Source organism: Mytilus californianus, unplaced genomic scaffold (assembly GCF_021869535.1).
Source record: "Mytilus californianus isolate M0D057914Y unplaced genomic scaffold, xbMytCali1.0.p SCAF_17, whole genome shotgun sequence".
Taxonomy (NCBI): domain Eukaryota; kingdom Metazoa; phylum Mollusca; class Bivalvia; order Mytilida; family Mytilidae; genus Mytilus; species Mytilus californianus.
In genome coordinates, this window is record NW_026262659.1 from 7992978 (window position 1) to 8012178 (window position 19201).

The 19201-nt window shown below is 30.2% G+C and overlaps 2 protein-coding genes across 3 annotated transcripts in view; one reads left to right on the forward strand and one right to left on the reverse strand.

Moving 5' to 3' along the window:
• LOC127726325 (cyclin-G2-like) overlaps positions 1-4663 on the reverse strand; it is a 486290-nt gene extending 481627 nt beyond the window's left edge. For both annotated transcript variants that reach the window (XR_007993501.1, XM_052233651.1), the window contains exons 1-5: positions 4586-4663; positions 4067-4419; positions 2191-2262; positions 890-1036; positions 252-326 (exon numbers count right to left, since the gene is read on the reverse strand). Coding sequence is in view for 1 of the 2 variants with exons in the window: in XM_052233651.1 (XP_052089611.1) it covers positions 252-326; positions 890-1036; positions 2191-2262; positions 4067-4150 (378 nt within the window). In the remaining variant the exon portion in view is untranslated. The remainder of the gene's footprint in view (positions 1-251; positions 327-889; positions 1037-2190; positions 2263-4066; positions 4420-4585) is intronic.
• Positions 4664-4844: 181 nt separating this feature from the next.
• Positions 4845-18960, forward strand: LOC127726328 (cyclin-I-like). The gene is made up of 7 exons (XM_052233653.1): positions 4845-5017; positions 5927-6074; positions 9495-9623; positions 10819-10893; positions 13331-13471; positions 13918-14148; positions 14732-18960. Exons 2-7 carry the CDS (start codon positions 5955-5957, stop codon positions 15008-15010), a joined length of 975 nt encoding a protein of 324 aa, XP_052089613.1. The 5' UTR covers positions 4845-5017; positions 5927-5954; the 3' UTR covers positions 15011-18960.
• The last annotated feature ends 241 nt before the right edge of the window (positions 18961-19201 follow it).

A 19201-nucleotide genomic window follows, 5' to 3' on the forward strand; every position in this document is an offset into this window, starting at 1 on the left:
ATTACAATGTATTGCTTCAAATCCATTGAGCTAGATTGGAACCTGCTGTTTAGTGCTATTTCATGTATTTGTTGAGATTTGCTGAAGCAAGAATTTTCAATTTTCAGATTATCATTCATTTTCCGAAAGGACAAAAAAGAAAATGATGTGAAAAATTTAACATGTTGGGTAGAGTAACAAAAAGTAATAAGATTTGAATTTGTATTGATACAATTGAGAATTTGTTGATAAGATTTTATAAATGAGTTTACCTCAGGTTCTTCATTAATCTTTGTGGAAATATAATGACAAGCTGTAACTAAACATGACAGGTACTTGTTCTGAACCTGAAGTGGATAAAATATTATTGTTATACATAATCTTATACTGTATTAACTATTGTTTAAATGGGTACATGATATAATTGGAGGAATGAACATGCTAAGACTTTAACTGTGAATTTTTACATTTCTGTAAATTTATTGTAATCAGTAAAAGAATTTTTTTTATTTATTCTTCTGCTACTATTTATTGCATTCCATTTAAATGGCATCTTTTGTTGCCAGTTAAAATCATTTGATTGGTGTTTGCTTTAAGCTGCCTCAGCATCAAAAGGCTATATCGCAGCGAGCAATTACATTTGACATGATTAGTTATGCTCTTGTGACACCTAAGGTGTGAATAAAGGCTGAATTTGATATTTTATAAATTTGTTGATTTGTTTTTAGTATGTCATGTATGTCTAGCTTAGCCTACATGTTAAACTTAAACCAGCATTAATTTGTTTTGTGGCAATTTTCTATGCTTAACATTTGTACATTAACCTTAAATTCACAAATCTAAACAATATTACAAATTTTTTTTTACCTAGTACATTGTACAAAATGTTGTATATTACAAATGCTCCTACCTTTACTTTTGAAAGAACAAAATCTAAATACTGTACAGCTGTTGCAAATGTTTGGGAGCTAAAGTTGTAGAACTGATTCAAACATCTCAGTGATGACACTGCATTGTCTCTCTGGTCATTGTCTGCCACATTCTCCAACTTCCCAGCCTATATAAATATAAAGTAAAATGAAATTGATATTTGCAAATCTGGACCCCCAAACAGGATCAAGTAAAAATTAAACATTACAGCCAATTTCATTGAGTGTGTAGGAAAAGGTAAAATCTTTAGTTAGCTTGCTTGCTAGCTGAACTGTGAAGTCATTATTAGGTTAGGTAAACTACCCTCCTTTATGAGTAGACTAGGCCAACAGACAGATAGAATTGGTTATCTGTGGGACTAGTCTACTCATAAAGGAGGGTAGTTTACCTAACCTAATGATGACTTCACAGTTCAGCTAGCAAGCAAGCTATTATAAACCAAAGATAATACCTATTCCTACACACTCAATGAAATCGGCTGTAACGCACACAACAAAAATAAAATACCACATAACAACTGTGACATCTACCTTCAAAACAAAAAAAATATAGCTATAAAGAAATTTTTGACGGCTCCTGACTTAAATCAATTGAACAGATACAATCATTGATAGACTATCTATACAAAATGGAGAGTTGTCTCATTGGCACTCAAACCACATCTTCCTATATCTATAAACTTATTAATTACACCATTTCTGTTCAAAGGGAAATATAACTCAATCATATAATAAATATCCCTTTAAAGAATTTTAGTAAACAATATATTGCTTTACTTTCATGACTTTAGTCCTGGAAATATGGAAAGGACACAAAATAACTATACATGTCAAATGATGAATGTTTTTTCAAACTTGTGTTAAAATATATTTTTTTAATTCACATATATAATGCGAGCTGCGTCGGATAGAAATCGACCTTATGCAAGTGCACGAATGTATGTACATGTACAAGACTTTGATTGATTTTGGAAGATTCAAATATGAAATAAAAGACGAATTTTGGTCTATTTTGTGGCATTTCTTTCATCAACTCATTTTTACATGTAAAACATTTACAGACTTTGCATAAAGATTTTTTCAACCCGAAATAAGTTAACAGATGTATTGATATCCATTTGCATAAGGTCGATTTCTATCTGACGCTGCTCATATTACATGTATGCTTGAAATGGAACATATCATGAGAAATGCAGCAACTTTTCCAAAAGATGAATATTTGAGTGTGTTCAAATGATATTTCTTAAGATTACCAGTAATGTTATTCAAATTGGAAACTCACCAGATTTTTTCTGAATGGACACTTTGCCAGTTTCACCAAATCATTCATCAGATCTTTATACAAGACGGACTCCTAAATTAAAACGAAAAGATGTGTGTTGGCTAGCTCATTTCTCAAGTTCCTGAACAATTACTTATTTATATAGTATCATACAACCAAGTAGTCTAATAACATCTATCAATGTGATGCAGTGGGTATATATTTAATCTCAAATGAAATTTTTGGCATGGACATTTTGTTTGGTAATAAGTGAAGTCATGGAAGTGGAAACAACTGTTCGTGCTGTTTTCAGTAAAATTTGTTTGCATGATCTTTAACATGTTTAAGCAATAAACATTTAAAAGTGGCATATTCCAAGTGACAGATTTTTTTAATAAAGAAAGCCAGTATTTTCCATCTTTGACTATTTATTTTAGCATTTCATGTAATAGTACAAATTTTGAAGATGCATGATGTAGCTTAGCAAGAACAGTGATAATTCTGGTGGGTATGTCAAATTAGCCTACTGTAGGACTTCACATAAAAAGGGGGCTGGGTCATCTTCTGTATCAGGTCACCCTTAATTACATTAAATAGAATCATGTGGTACATTTGTTTTTGAGTATATGAATTCATGTGCTTATTTTATTCATGTTAATAAAATTCAAATTTAATAAAAAGAAATGAATTTTTAATCTCAAACTGGTTGGCTTCAATTCTGGATCAGTATTCATTTCTTATCATAGGATTGATTTCTATGATTGTTTCATTAACTAGCTCTTGTGGTTTAATTATTGTATGCATAATAAGATGAATTAATGAACTTAGTAGATTCGATATGTTGGCCAATGAGACTATCTACAGACGACCAAAGTCCCCAAAAAGTAGTTTTTAAATTTTTTTTATAATTATTAATTAAAAAGGTACATGTAAATAACATCAAAAGCTAATGTATTTATCCTGATTTAACCCTGAAAACATTAGTTTTGTGTTCTATCATCAAAAACAAAGTCTAAGGTATGAAATATTAGCAGACAGCGTTTTAATGTTTAAAAATAATTTCCTATTTATTGACATAAATTTGAATAAACATGATTAAAAATCAATTTCTAAATTATTTTATCACTAACAATCCACCAAGAGATTTCACAGGTAAGTAAGTACATTACCTATATATTGTAAAAAATATGTTTTAATTACTAATTAATTACACGTTTTGTGTCTGTCAATCATTGTTACTAACACTTCATTTCCTTTCATTTAACATGTTTAATTTGATCAGATGAATTACAATTGAATAAAAGAATCCCCCCCCCAATTCAAAATTCCATTTGTTAATTCCTTAATTAAAGTGTTTTATTGCTGAACACTATCAGTGTTAACACGGTTAATAATCACAAATCTGATAAAATACTACTGTCCTGACTAGTCTATAGAATAGAAAATGCAAATCAATTTTTTTTCTCAACTTTCTAGTTTATTCATTAAATAAATGATCAAAATCTGTATCTGTTCCTCATTTGAAGTCTATGCTTCAAAAAAATGTTTTTTTTTTCTTTTTCTTTAGTATTTTTATAAAATAAACAATGAATGCTTGATATGTTCCAAATTTGAAGTAAATCCTGTAAAAAATTAAATTTTTAAAAAGCAATTTTCTCTCAGTCAGGATATTAGTGTGGCACCCAAGAATATCAAGGATTTATATAGTAAAGCCTTGATACAATTCATATTAAAAATACAAATAAATATATAATTTTGATTGAAGAAAGGAGACGTGTTGAAATCAGAAAAGCAACCGTATAGGCGTAGAATTACTTAATGGTACAAGAAATATAAGCCTGTAAGGCAGGCAAAAATTCCACAAAACTAATCAGTGACATAAAAAAAGCAATTCTACCTTTCTGTCATCTCTTTGTTCGATCTCAGAGTCTTGTGGATTGCAGGTTGATGGCAATGCCGCAACAAGTTGACCACTAACCATCTTGACTCAATTTTAAACTGGCAAAATTAGCTCACAGCTAACAACAACCGACTCTTTCTTTACTGTGTTAGCATGATGATTTGAGCTTCTTCTTTTTAATTTTTTTCTGAGGTATTTTGTTGGTGGTTATGGGCAGACGATCTCAGCTGTCAATATCATCTGCAAATTCAAATCTTGGCGGACGCCCAGTGTTTGCAACACTCGCCGCGATTGGTTCACTAAATAACCTGGCTATTTCATTGGTCGAAACTTTTATCAATTCTTCTGATCTAAAAATAAAAGAAAAGTTTGTAAATAAACAATTGAAAAACCAAAATTTGAAGATAAAAGGTCTTTCTTCCCCCAAAAAATACTATTTAATATCTTAATACTTTGCTTTCGGAATGCATAAAACAAATCTTTACCTAGATGTGCAGTTTATCAAAAATTTCTTACCAAACGGGCACCTGCTATGTTTTGACAGTTCAGTCGATACGCAGCCTGTTCACAGTCAGTGTATTCAGTATGCGCTTGTAAATTAAAGCCTCAAAAATATCCAAAAAGTTTTATGTTAACTTGTGTAAATACCAAAGATATATTGACAAAAACCATTGCTATTCTTTTTTATTTGATGCCTATGCAGAATTATCGAAGCATTTTTCGAAAAGTTAAATAGTGGCATTGCGCATTAATTTGTTATGTAAATATTTTTGTGTATTCCCCGAACTTCTTTTACATCTCATTATCAAACAAGAATTTCTTCCTTTTATATTGCAAATTTCGCAAACTGAAAACCATGGAGGTATAAGAGAAAATTTAGAGGTCGACTTAATTTTCATGGGCCAAAGGAACATCTTTGTCCAGGCTCTGTTCCTAGATATTGCACAGGTAAGTTTCTGTTACACTGTATTCTGTAACCACCCAAATTTGTGTATTCAGAAACAAATTTTTGTCATGGCAGCCATTTTAGATGTTTAGAAATGTCAAAATTCAATGATCAAATGTTGTTTTCTAAATCCAACTGACTATTTTTATCAAATTGCTAGTCATATGTCAGTACTTGATAAATAAAAAATGTAATTTTTCCCCTGTAAATGGTTAGTTATTTCATCAGACTTAGTAACCCACCCGTAGCCAGAGGCAGAGGCAATTTTACTGAATGATCAGCTGTTTTTGCTTGACAATTAATTTCTGAAGTTAATTATTTAAACATGTTTTGACTTAATTAAAGTAATTACATATTTCTAATTCACACGAACAGTAACATCATATATTCATAAAGATAATTTCTTAGAATTTCATCATTTTTAAGGTGGAACATTCTGGAATTTTTCTTATAATATAAGCATATAAGCATCAGAGAAGCTACTTTTCATTTCACTGTGTTATCACACAATTTAACATAATAATAATTGAAAAATAAAGAATGTATATTGTGTGTCTCAATTTATTTTATGAAATAATAATGTCACCCAATTTATCAATTCTCAACTGGTGATTAGTATTCCACTAAATGGTGAACAGTTTCCCAAATTACACGAATGAGTAACTCTACATCCCTCAAATGAAGAATATTTTCAAAGATTAAAGTTTTAGTCAAATCTTTTAACTTGAATAGGCATATATTCTTTTGAAAATTAGAAACACAATCCTTATCTTCTTGTAAAAAAAGTTTGGTTCCCTTGAAAAATGTTGTATTGCAACTTCTTAGTAATTCAGTTGAAGACTATGTATACATGTATATTCAACTTTTGGAAATGTTGCAGCCTTTTTTATTGATATTTGTTTGTCTTTTAGTTATCTTGGTGCACAGTTGAGGGTCAGGATGAGGCTTCACAATGGAATAGATGCTGAGCATCTGATGCAGATGCTTAGGCAGAACTTACAGAAAGAACAAGACCAGTGGAAACCAAAGGCATACAAATCTGTTGATATTGACACATCGGTAAGAAATAGAGACATTCTATTACTCATGATTTTTAAATTAATACATCTGGGGCTTATCCTTATATTCTTAACAATTAATGATGGGGAGAACATTTGATCAATTCCTCTAGGCAATATTTTTAACAAACCCTGTCTAAGAAACAAAAGGAAAAGTGTTTCGCTATTTGAATTATTTTCTTAACTGGAATCATTTTCTTAAGTTTTCTCATTGGCACTCATACCACATCTTCTTATATCTATGTATCCAAATGATTGAACTATATACAATAATTTAATTGTAAATTGAAACCTCCCTTTCAGCATTCAAACAATATTCTTTGATTGAATTTATATTGGACTTCAATTGATCTTCTACTCTAATTTTAGACTAAGGTCACTTGAGTATATTATTAGTAAGATATTTCCCCCACTTATAGACTACAAATTATATAAATATGTACATTGTACACTCAAGGTTTTTGACATTTTAAGTATCTCAAGCACTAATCAGCTGAGAATGATTAAAGTCACAAGTGATAAATATAGATATGTATATTTCACCTGTAACAATTTGGTTACCTTTGAAAAAAAAAATCACTGGTGATGTTTAGACTTGCTTACATTTTCTAGGCAGTAAATTCTTATCATAGTTTCAATATTATAATATATATATATACATGATATATGTAAACAGTCTGAAATACTGCATTCTTCAGTTTGTTAAAAACATAAATGTAGGTCAACTGTCAATACAGAAAATTTAAAACACTGCAATGTCTACTGTATGGTTTATTTCTGGATACCAGTCATTTTACCTGTGGTGTAAATATAAAACAAATGTAATTCAGGTATTACCCTAAAATTACCATTTGTTAACTTTTGTTTGTGATCAATAAATAGGATGTAAATAATCATAGGTCTCCTACAATAGAAATGTATTTATGTTTACCATGTAACTAGAGTAAATAAGATTTTATCATAAATAGCTTCAGAAACGGGGGAAATATTTGATAGATTTTAGTGAATGGCATTATAAGTAATTATGCTTCAAATGGTCTTGAATAATCTTATCTTGTCTTAAAGGCTCCCGTAGCAGCCAGGTTTAACATGTTAATGATCGCTCAACCCTCCTGCTTACCTGGGTCAGTGGTGTTACAGCACAACATAAGAACAAACTATAGAAATCAGTTGGAAAAGCAGAGACTCATTTAATCAGCACCAAGTACCAAAACAAAAACAAAACACAAGTTAGCAATCAGACCACTCAGTAACTGAAATCTAGTTTATTGCATCTCAACTTAAAAATAAACCATGTTTTTTTTCGCAGACCTAAGGACACATCCAAAAGTGTTAGAGTTAAGACATCATATTCAATTTTAGAAAAGCATGACAACTAGAGAGCTACTCTAAAATGAGGTCTATTTACTTGTAGACCATTCTTATATCTACATAAAGTATTTGTATACTTATATCCACCACTTGTTAAATCAGCTAAGATTGTTTAAGTCACAGTGACTAAATATAGATATTTTACCTGTGAAAAATTGTTTAACATAAAAAAGATCAGAAATAACAACATTTCACTTGTGATGTTTAGACTTGCTTTAATTTTGTAGACTGTACAACACAGTAACATTCTAAACATAGTTTCAGTATTGTTATGCATTCTTCATTAACATAAACATATATAGGTCAACTGTCAACACAGAAAATTTAAATCACTGCAGTTGTCTACTGTGTGATTTATTTCTGAATTCCAGTAATTTTACCTGTGGTGTAAATATAAAACAAATGTAATCCAGGTATAACCCTGAACATTACCATTTGTTATCTAGTCTGATCAATAAGTAGGATGTAAACAATCATAAGTCTCCTATAATCATGATAATAGTGATGTATATATATATATATTTACCATAAAACCAAAGTGAATTATTGGCTTCATAATCAGTGAAATATTTTATAGTTTTAGTGATTGGTATTGTTATTAATAATTTGTATTTAGCGAGGGTCTCGAATAACACATTTCTTGTATCCATTGCAAACCAATTTACATGTATGCTCAATCCATGTGTATGTGAGACTGTGAAGAATAAAGTACCAAATGCACAGAACTGAAGTTTTTTCTATGCATTTTAATTTTGTTTCCATGCAACATCATCGACATCGTCTTGACAACAATGTAAAACTATCCAATTTATTTCACATTTAAAAGTTCTCTGGTAAAGAAATCTAGATAACCTTGATATTCTATAGTGTACCTTTTATGTTGAATAATAAACATTTGTGTACACTCTACAGTTAAGTGCACTTTACCTAGTATTCATAGCATTATTTCTCTTTGTAACACTTTATAAAGTCTAAGTAAGTACAGAGTACACTCTCTTGTATACAATATGGTTAAGTGATCTCTGAGGTCTGTACCATCATGACTATCATGTGACAAAAGATAAATATTAAATGTGCTGAAAGGAATGTCTGATAATTGGATAGGATTCTTCATTAACATAAAATGTAGGTCAACTGTCAACACAGAAAATTTAAATGTAACTAACATCTCCTTGGTAATGGTTCTTTATCATGTCTATATTTGTAAAATAACTGAGGAGATTTGCTTTAATTCCTGTCTGGCCTTTGCAGTGGTGATCAATCTGTCCTTCTGTAGGTCAAAACATAATTTCCATCCATTTTCTCGAATTATATCAATAGTCCTCCTCTTCATATTTTTATAGTAGTTCAACACTGTTCAGCTTCATTTAGTTCACTCTTACTCAAATAGCGAGTTCAGTTTGGTAATGGTATAAAAAAAATGCTGTTTTGCAAATGTTAAGTTGTTATGATCATCATTTCAAATTTAGTGATGATCGAGTGAACATCTGCATTCATGTCCATTTATAAGAATATTTTTATCATGTGTTTATCAAATATCAATGATAATTATATTTCACCTCTATAGTAACTGTATATAGCACGGTGCATTTAGTAACATTTGGGTCATGGACCAAGATGAGGCTTCTATCATTTAGTGCTAGCCACCTTTCATGTGTTTTTGGCAGTCATTTCCATATCAATTATTCAACTGTTCCTTTTATTTACAAGATTGGCTGTAACTCAGATGTTTAATGTTTAGATTACTATTTGATGATTAAGAATTGTGATGTAATTATCAGGGAAACAGCAACCAACAACAAGACAAGATAATTGTAGTTCAATACAAAATATCAAGTCATTTAAACAGAAACATGAAAGAATTATCAATGTCATTGTATCAGGGATATAAGGGATTAGTAAACTTACGATAGAGATAATAAAAAAATTAGCAGTTTCCTTTTTTCTATGAAATCACCAGGATGCATATTTACGTAAATACAAATGTTTGTTGTTTTTAACGGAAAGTTAACAGTAATCATGATTATGATTTGTATTGTTATTTGTACAGGAAGTGAATGGAAGTCAGAGAGATGAGGCTGTTCGCTGGATGTTGTTTCTAAACAGGAAGTTTGGATTTACCCCAGAAACCTTTGGTCTCAGTGTTTCCCTTCTCGACAGATTTCAGTGTCTTGTTAAAGTGAGTTTAATCACATGGTTTATCACATGGTTAAGGTGTAGTAATTATTAAAAAGATATCTCAACTCCCAATTTTTGTACCAAGGTCTGCTAAATATTGTCAAGTACAATATAATGGCTCTGTCCAGTACAGAGGACCAAATAACCATTCAGATGAAATGTAAAAGTGTAGACTGGTAACTAAGGCAACTACAGTGTGGTTCAGTAAAGTACAAATTAATCAGGACATGGTCTTATTTTATGTTTTGATAAAAGTTTGTAAACAAGTCACTTATTCCCACCTATATAAATTCTGTACACAAGTGTTTGCAATTAATGTGATAATGTTGTCAGACTGTCTTTGTTAAAAAGAAAACTAAAAGGTGCAGTAATTAAGTAAGAACATGTGTATTTTTACACAATCTCATCAAGTTTGCCATTAAACATGTTAAATATTTACTGGTATATATATGAAGATATGGAGTAAGCGCCATTGAGACAGCAATCCAATGTCAAAAGATCTAGTCTGAGAGATTTTAAATTATACAGCCATCAACAATAGAGTAGACAGGTGTCTATATGTCATGAGAATCTCTTTATTGTCCCAAATCAACAAAAGTGAATAGATTAAACAGACATTCATGAATCAGCCATCAATATAAAGGTAAGGAGATGTGATATGATTGCCAATGAGAGGACCAGAGTTCAAATGAAGTGGATGTAATCAATTATAGCTAACTGTATGGCCTTCAACAATGAGAGAAAAGCCATACTGTATAGTCCACTATAATAGGCCCTGACATGAAAATGTGAAACAATTCAAACAAGAAAACCAATAGCTTAATTCATAACAAAACCATTTACGAAAAACAAATATGACAGACATTAGCCAAAGCTTAAGACAACCAAGGAACTACAGGCTCCTGACTTTGGACAGGCACATAAAGAATGTGGCAGTGTTTAACATATGTGTGAGCACTGAACATCATTAAGGATAAGATAATTGATGTTAATCATCCAAAATACCATACATGTATTAAATTAGAATGAAAGCTATTTCAATAGTTGATACTTATCACAAGTTTGGAAGATGTTTTGTTCATGGGAAATTTTTACTGTATTGTGCAGCACTGCTATTTTCCAAATGCAAAATTAGTAAAAACAAAATCACCAGGTCTCATGAGAGATTATTTTTAACATAGATTTATCTGTTACAGGTTCGACCTAAGTATCTGCATTGTGTAGCCATTAGCTGTCTTTACATCGCAGCTAAGACCCTGGAGGAAGAAGAAGTATGTATTAAAGGGAATTCACTTTTCAGTGAAATATTCAACATTGTTCATAAATATATCTCTGCTTTTAAACATGTTAGGAAAATTTCAAAGATTTCAGATATTACCATTTACAAATTCACAGTTGCAATAATCATGATAATGTAAAATAATAATAGATAAAACTAAATTAATGTAATCATGCCCTTTTCTTTCAGTTCATAAATAGCAATCTAGTTTTTGTCAAAATCACTTGATAACAAACCAAAACAATGTTAAATTAGAGAGAGAAAATAGCTATGCAATACTTTATATTCCATTAATCAGTCCCCTACCAACGAAGTCAAAGGGGACTTTAGGTTTGCACTCCGTCTGTCCGTCTGTCCATCCGTCAGTCCAGCAAATAAGTTTTCCACACTTTTTTATGCCCCTGCCGTAGCGGAGTGGGCATTAAGTTTTACCCTTGTCCATCTGTACTTATGTCCGTACATCCCAAAATTGGTTTCGGTTCTCTAACTTGAGTTTGCCTCAAACAAATGTTATGAAACTTATACACAATGCTAATTACCACAAAACACAGATCAACTTTGAATTTTGGTGGCGTCACTTTAACCGTTCTAGAGTTATGCCCCTTTATAAATGGAAAAATTGCAAAATGTTTAGTTTTCGTTCTCTAACTTAAGTTTGCCTCAACCAAATGTTATGAAACTTATACACAATGGTTATTAGCACCAAATACAGATCAAGTTTGAATTTTGGTAGGGTCACTCTAACCGTTCTAGAGTTATGCCCCTTTATAAATGGAAAAATTACAAAATTTTTAGTTTCCGTTCTCTAATTTAAGTTCGCCTCAACCAAATGTTATGAAACTTATACACAATGCTTATTACCACAAAACACAGATCAAGTTTGAATTTTGGTGGCGTCACTTAAACCGTTCTAGAGTTATGTCCCTTTATAAATGGAAAAATTGCAAAATTTTTAGTTTCGGTTCTCTAACTTAAGTTTGCCTCAACCAAATGTTATGAAACATATACACAATGCTTATTATCACAAAATAAAGATCGACGTTTGAATTTTGGTGGGGTCACTTTAACCATTCTCGAGTTGTGCCCCTTTATAAATGGAAAAAAATGCAAAATTTTTAGTTTCTGTTCTCTAACTTAAGTTGCCTCAACCAAATGTTATGAAACTTAAACACAATGCTTTTTACCACAAAACACAGGTCAAGTTGAATTTTGGTAGCGTCACTTTAATCATTATCGAGTTATGCCCCTTTATAAATCGAAAAATTGCAAAATTTTAGTTTCTGTTCTGTAACTTAAGTTTGCCCCTACCAAACATTATGAAACCTATACACAATACTTATTACCTTAAAACTCAGATCAAGTACAAATTTGGGTAGCGTCACTTTTATCGTTCTTGAGTTATGTCCCTTTAAAATGCTGTATGCAAGCGGGGGCATCATCTGTGTCCATGGGGACACATTCTCCAATTATTTCTTTATGCTTGAAGATATTGATTTGATATTTGGTGTATTGTTTTATCATGACCAGTTACAGATCAAATTCGAATTTTAGTCCGGTCTGATGATTTTGTGCAGAGTTATGGTCCTTGGACTTAGAAAATTCACTCAATTAATCAGTTTTCTGCACTTTTTTTTGTCATGCTTAAGGATATTGATTTGATAATTGGTATATAGTTTTATCATGACAAGTTACAGATCAAATTCAAATTTTGTTCTGGTCTGATGATTTTGTGCAGAGTTATGGTCCTTGGACTTTCGCGTCATGCTTGAAGATATTGATTTGATAATCGGTGTATAGTTTAATCATGACAAGTTACCGATCAAGTTCAAATTTTGTTCCGGTCTGATGATTTTGTGCAAAGTTATTGTCCTTCACTTAAATAATCAGATTTCAAAACTTTTTTTCGTCATGCTTGAAGATATTGACTTGATATTTGTAATATAGTTTATGTTGTCTGCTCTATGGTCGGGTTGTTGTCTCTTTGACACATTCCCCATTTCCATTCTCAATTTTACACCATGACAAGTTATAGATCAAGTTAGCATTTTGTTCCAATACAATGAATTTTTAACCGGTAGGGGACTATGTATTACCATGCAATACTCTAAGAATGCTTGTTTATGTTCAGTTTCTGTTGCAAAAATGTATGCCCCAAAAATGTTTAATTTATATAAGAATTACCACCATGAATATAAATATAGAAATTGTAGGATCTGCAGACATGCTGTCAAAAGTTCTAGATTGTTATTGAAAAAATATCCACACATAAAAAAAAAATTTCTACACTTTTTCTTATTTATTGTTATTTTGGGAATGTGTAAATTCCATAATGAACAAATCCAATTTTCTTAGCTTTTAAGCTTACTTCTCAAATTAATATTTCTTTTCTGTAGCTAAATTTTTATATGATTTCATATTCATGATTTCAGGTAATTCCCAGCACGGTAGATCTTGTGAAGATAAGTCAGTGTAGCTGTTCAGTGGCAGAAATCCTGCGTATGGAGCTAGCCATTCTTAACAAATTATCATGGAACAGTAAATTTGTTACAGCAGTAGACTTTCTTCACATTGTAAGTGTGTAAAAAATTATGTTACATTCAGTTAGTGTGTAGTTAAAGTTGAAGCATAAATTTCTTTGCTATATTTTCTGAATTGGGATCCCATGACCATTATACCATATTTTAAAGCATTAGATGCAGAAAGTCAGATAACATCCAACAAAATAGTTAAAATTATCATGCTTAAATGTTAAACATCAAAATGAAGATGGTCAAATTCTAACAACTGTGATCTGATATTTAATAATTACTTCAAAGGCTTTTGTCACTATAGTACATGTATATGTCAAATAGAAATAGACATGTTATTTACCTCTATGAAATAATCTGCAGGTCAATATATTACATGTTGATCTGTAGTTTTACATATTTCATGTTAGTGTCCAGCATCTGACATTGCTTCATGAACATACAATTGTTAAATTGTGGTAATTTATTTCTTTTCTCTACATTTTTAGATCCACGGAATGTTGATGAATTACTTCCCTCAACTGCTTAAGGGACTCTGTGACATGACACCCTCACGTCATCTCGGTCTTCTGATGAGACGTTTGTTTTGTTGCTATAGTAACCATCGATTGATGACCTTCAGACCGGTGACCTTAGCTATGACTGTGATCTGTTTAGAACTGGAACAGATTACACACAATTGGCTCTCCATGGTTATAATGGTACAACAAATGGCTAAGGTATTTATATATATATCACATAGTCACATATGCTTTGAGAGGATAAAAATCATAAAGGGGCAGATAAACAAATATTACATAGCCAAAAGATAAAAGACAAAGAAAAACTTGAGACCACAAAAAAACAGAAAACCTGATTGAGCAACAACAAAAAATACTATAAAAGACTTTAACTCAGGAACTGTGAAATGGTAAGCAGTTATATCTGTATGCCAGTATATAGTTCTAGCTTTGCTGTTTTCACATTTCCAACTAAAGCACAATATTATTGTATACATGATATATGTAATACAAAAACAAAGGATAAGGGGTTTCTATCCATAACACAAAATCAGTACATGCAGAGCAAAAAACACACAAAAAGCAAAGGAACAGCACTTTTATTGCTGTTCTTCATCTCAAAGTCACAGTGAGGCCTTCAACAAGGAACCAAAAAACTCTCACCTCACTGCAAGTTTAAGACAGCCCCTAGCACCGGTGCATTTATATTTTAAACCATGCCTTGTCATGATTGTTGTAAACCTTTTTCATTGCTGAAGCAAGTTATTTAAACCAGAGAAAACATTCCCCTTTTATCTTACAGATTAACAATGAAGATTTTATCCAATGCCGAGAGGAATGTGGAAGGTTTCTAACCAGTAACAAACTGCTACCCACCGGTTACAAATTTTCTGCTCAAAAGCCATTGCCTAAAAAGTCCATCAAACGCAAGGCCAATATTTTGGATGATGAGGATGACATCTACGATGGAATCAAACGGCTGTACAATGAAGATAATAATGATGTCAGGATGTCATGTGCCAAAGAGTTGCACCAAGATAACGATAATTTCATACAAATGACTACTGTTAGTGCCAATTAATATGTAATCTCAGGGCTAGTGTTTGGATGTTACAGGTAGATAGAGTTGAGAATTCATATCATTATCCTGCTCCTTGCTGAAACCTTAAATTAGTCAAATTATCCTTTTGGTGTGACTTGGTTAGTAGAATTTATCTTCTCTGAATTTTTTCTTCTTCAAAAATGAATCACAGATGATGTTTCCTTAAGAAAAGTAAATATTTTATAGTAAATAGTTACAGTTTAACGCTTTTGAAATATGTGTTTATTAATATACTAGTAAGAAGAAAAAAAAACAGTATGTAAACTTTATGTTAAAGTAAATTTTACTCTGTTCTGTCTTCTGTTTCTCAACTTCTTCTAAATGCAAGTCCAGAATCTAAGAGATGCATATATCAATCAAAATCTAACAGAAATAATCTTTGAACTGTAGCCAATGTCTCTTTTAAAATAATTTGTTTGTTTTTATGTTACATTTTTCACCAGAATATGTTAAAGTGCCATATTTTATTTTGTTTATAGAAGTTTATTATTACTACGTACTTAACATATTCTTGGAGGTCTACCCACTCTTATGATTGTTAATGCCATTATTATGAAGCTTGCCTGAATTTCACACCATAGATATTATACATGCAAATCAATTGATTTGATCTTCTTTTAAATAACACATTTGTTTGGCAATATTTCTGAAAAATTATCTTTGTACAATAAATTTATATATTTTTGGCAACAATTCTAATCCATGAAATATCTTTACAGCACATATTATGATGACTATAAAAATTTTAATTTATTTTTCACAATCAAAAAAGTATACAAGTGCTAACATGCGATTTAGTTTTCTCATACAGAAGCTAAATTATATGAAAATTATAAATTGTTATTTTTTTTTTCTTGTTATTTTTGTTTGTAAATACATGTACAAAGTTTTCTTTTTAATTTTTGACGAGGCTGTGACAAGAACAAATGATTATATGTTATATTTTCCACTGATTAGTACAGTATTTTTCTTTTTCTTTTAAATTTTGTATGTTATTTTGTGTTGTAAGTTATTTATGCATCTTTTTGCTTTAATGTTTATTGGCATACTAATGTAATTTTATATTGTTTATTTGATGTCTACAAATATAAATACAAAAAAAATTGATTCAATAGCATTTTCAAAAAAAATAATTTCTTAGATTTAAGAATCCTGTTTTATTGATGATGAGGACTTTTGAACAAAGACACTTACATTTTCTAAATAAATCTAACATTATCAGTTGAAAATGATTGAATAATGAAAGGAAAATATGAAAAGTATTTGTTTTATTATTTTGAATTAGGCAAAAATTACATCAGTTGAGGATATTCAGTCTTAATTGACCCTCCACTACTTATTTTCTCACAGTTCTACAATAATTACTTTATTTTAAGTGAAATTGTTATTTGTAATAAGAAATGAATAATTTCAACATTAAAGATAAAAAGAAAACTAAATAACTTGCACCTTTCAAAGTTTATTTTTGTTGTTTATAACCTATGATTTTATTGCTAACCCTTATTTGTTCATGAGTGGTGTAGAATATATATTTCATATTTTCAGCAAAATAAAAAAAAAAACATGAAACATAAAAAAAAGTTGTTAAAAAAAATATATATATAAACATAAAATGTAAGAAAACAGTTGCTTTTAAATGTAGTTAAAATATTTTAATTTATTTAAACTGTTGTGACGATAGTTTCATTTATATCTATTGTTACAAGTATAAATATTAATGAATCAGATTTTATCAGGCTCCACATGGGACAAAACCAATAGACACAAACATGAGCTCTACCGAGCATATTAACAATATGTTCTTTCTGAATATAAAGAATTTTTATAGTTTTTTTTAGAATTAAAAAAAAAATCTCAGCTCTTCAGTCTTTTACTCTGACAATCTTTCTTGTGAATAAAGTGAAATATGAGGAGAAATGTTTGAATGATATTAATTCAAAATAATGTTATATTTCTAATAACATGTTCATTGTAATTGAAAATTTAAAAAATGGAAAAAGTTGCACTTATCTCAAGATATAAATGAAACTATTATGAGTTGGACCTAAATTTCCCAATTTTGATATGCATGATATTGTAACATGTGCCACCACCAAATATGATGGAAAAAAACAACATTATTTTACGTATCCTAATTGGAACTTTGTTTATACAGTGAATTTTTTCTTTCATAGAAAAATTTCACTGTAACTATATGATTATTTATTGTTATAAAAATTGATGTACCAGTTGTTTAGATTTTTGGTCTTCAACAAATTAAATGCTGTCAAAATATTCTCATATGTCATAAGATCTGATATGAAATTCTGATTCCTTGCCAAGATGACATCAAAAAGTATTTTACCATAGAATTTAACAATGATTCAAATAAGATAAACAGTTGTTTAATAGTATTCATTGCTTGATATCATGTAAAAAAAGGATCTCATCATTTCACCAACCCATTCTGTATATTTTTATTTGGTGCGTCTTTTAAGTACTTGTTAATAATTACTGTTTTAATTTATATTCCCAAAATAGCAATATCATAGCGAAAAAGGGAGGGAATCATTAAGTATTTCCTTTGTTCTTTTTATTATGTTAATGAATAAGAATTTGTGATTGATGTTAATGCTACTTTGGGGATCATTCCTGGGAGAGAGAGAAAGTATGAAAATAAATGAAATCAAGGCAGCAAAATCCCAAGAGTAAAGTGGTATGTGTATACTTTGGGGTATGTGTATACTTTGGGCCAGTAAAATTTGTAAATTTGGGAAAAAAGGTGTGGTAGTGTGTGTGCTGGTTCTCTGACAAGGTGTGAAAAACTAATATTTTTATATAATAGTTAAAAAATCAAAAAGAATTTGTCAAAAAGGTTTTTAAATGAAGAAAAAATGTTCAAGATTAGCAAGCAGAATTAGGTCGCTGTTGAAGATTTATATAGTTTTCACCATAGAAATTTCCATTTTAATTATTCAAAACAGGTTTTGGCTCATCTGAAAATTATTGATGACTTGCAAAAAATTTGTTAAAGTCTGACTTACTTATTAGACACAAAATTGATACACAAGGAATAAAGATATAAACACATAGTAATAATATAATGTTACTTTGTCAGAGGGTATACCAGTGAAAGAAGAACTTTTTGTGAAGTTTTGTAAATAATGCTTATTTGATTGGCAATACTCTAGGGAAGAGAGAGAGAGGGTTTTTATAACCAAATTTTAGTTTGTTTTTAAAGCAAGACTTTTTTTTGTTTTTATACACAAATAAAGACCAACTAGTGAGAAAGGTTTTATAAGAAATATAATTTGTTGTTGTTATGTAGTTGTACAAATGTTTTCTGTTTTTGTTTACTGTGCATATTGATATAAATGAACACATGAAGATCATCTGTGTTAGAATAGTACAATGAAAGCATAAATCCTTAATAAAGTAGGAATTTAAAGAATGTATGAAGAAACAAACATACATATCAGAACATCTAATACCACCTTATATTTTTGTGTCATTCCATTTACACAATAGTTATATTAAAAATAGGGCAAAATAATTGTAAGTTATCATGAATTATTATTATTTTCTGAACAATATCTGATAACATGTGCTGAATCAGGATTGAAGAGGAGTATCATTTCCCAATCTATTTTCCCCAAAATATTCATTAAAAATAATTTGACAGAAAACATGTTTTTAATAAATACACATTGGTATTTAAATACGCATATTAGTTCATTATTACACTTGGACAAATGGCAAATTTTGTGATTTGTTTGTTGATTCAAAGATGTAAAAGAAATCCCCCCCCCAAAAAATCTGATTTTGAGCATCTGTACTTTATATATAACTAAGATTGCTATATAGTATTATGTAGTTTTTATATGGACTATAGATTGATGAAGGCTGTGATTACATGTTATCAGAAAGCAATAAAGTCTGGTGGCACATTATATATTTTTTTTATATTTTATTTGCAAGGTATCAGGAATTTGATAAGCAGTTCTTTGTAATGAAGTGGTTGGGAACTAAAGGGGCTTCTATTACTTGTGACTATACCTGTTCATAGGGAGGAAATCTATTCAGTGTCACTCATGATGTCAGGTCTTTGATTATATCAGAAAAATTATTCAAACCTGGGTGATATGGCTTGCTTTATGGTAAAGACATGTGTTCATTGTTGAAGGCTGTACA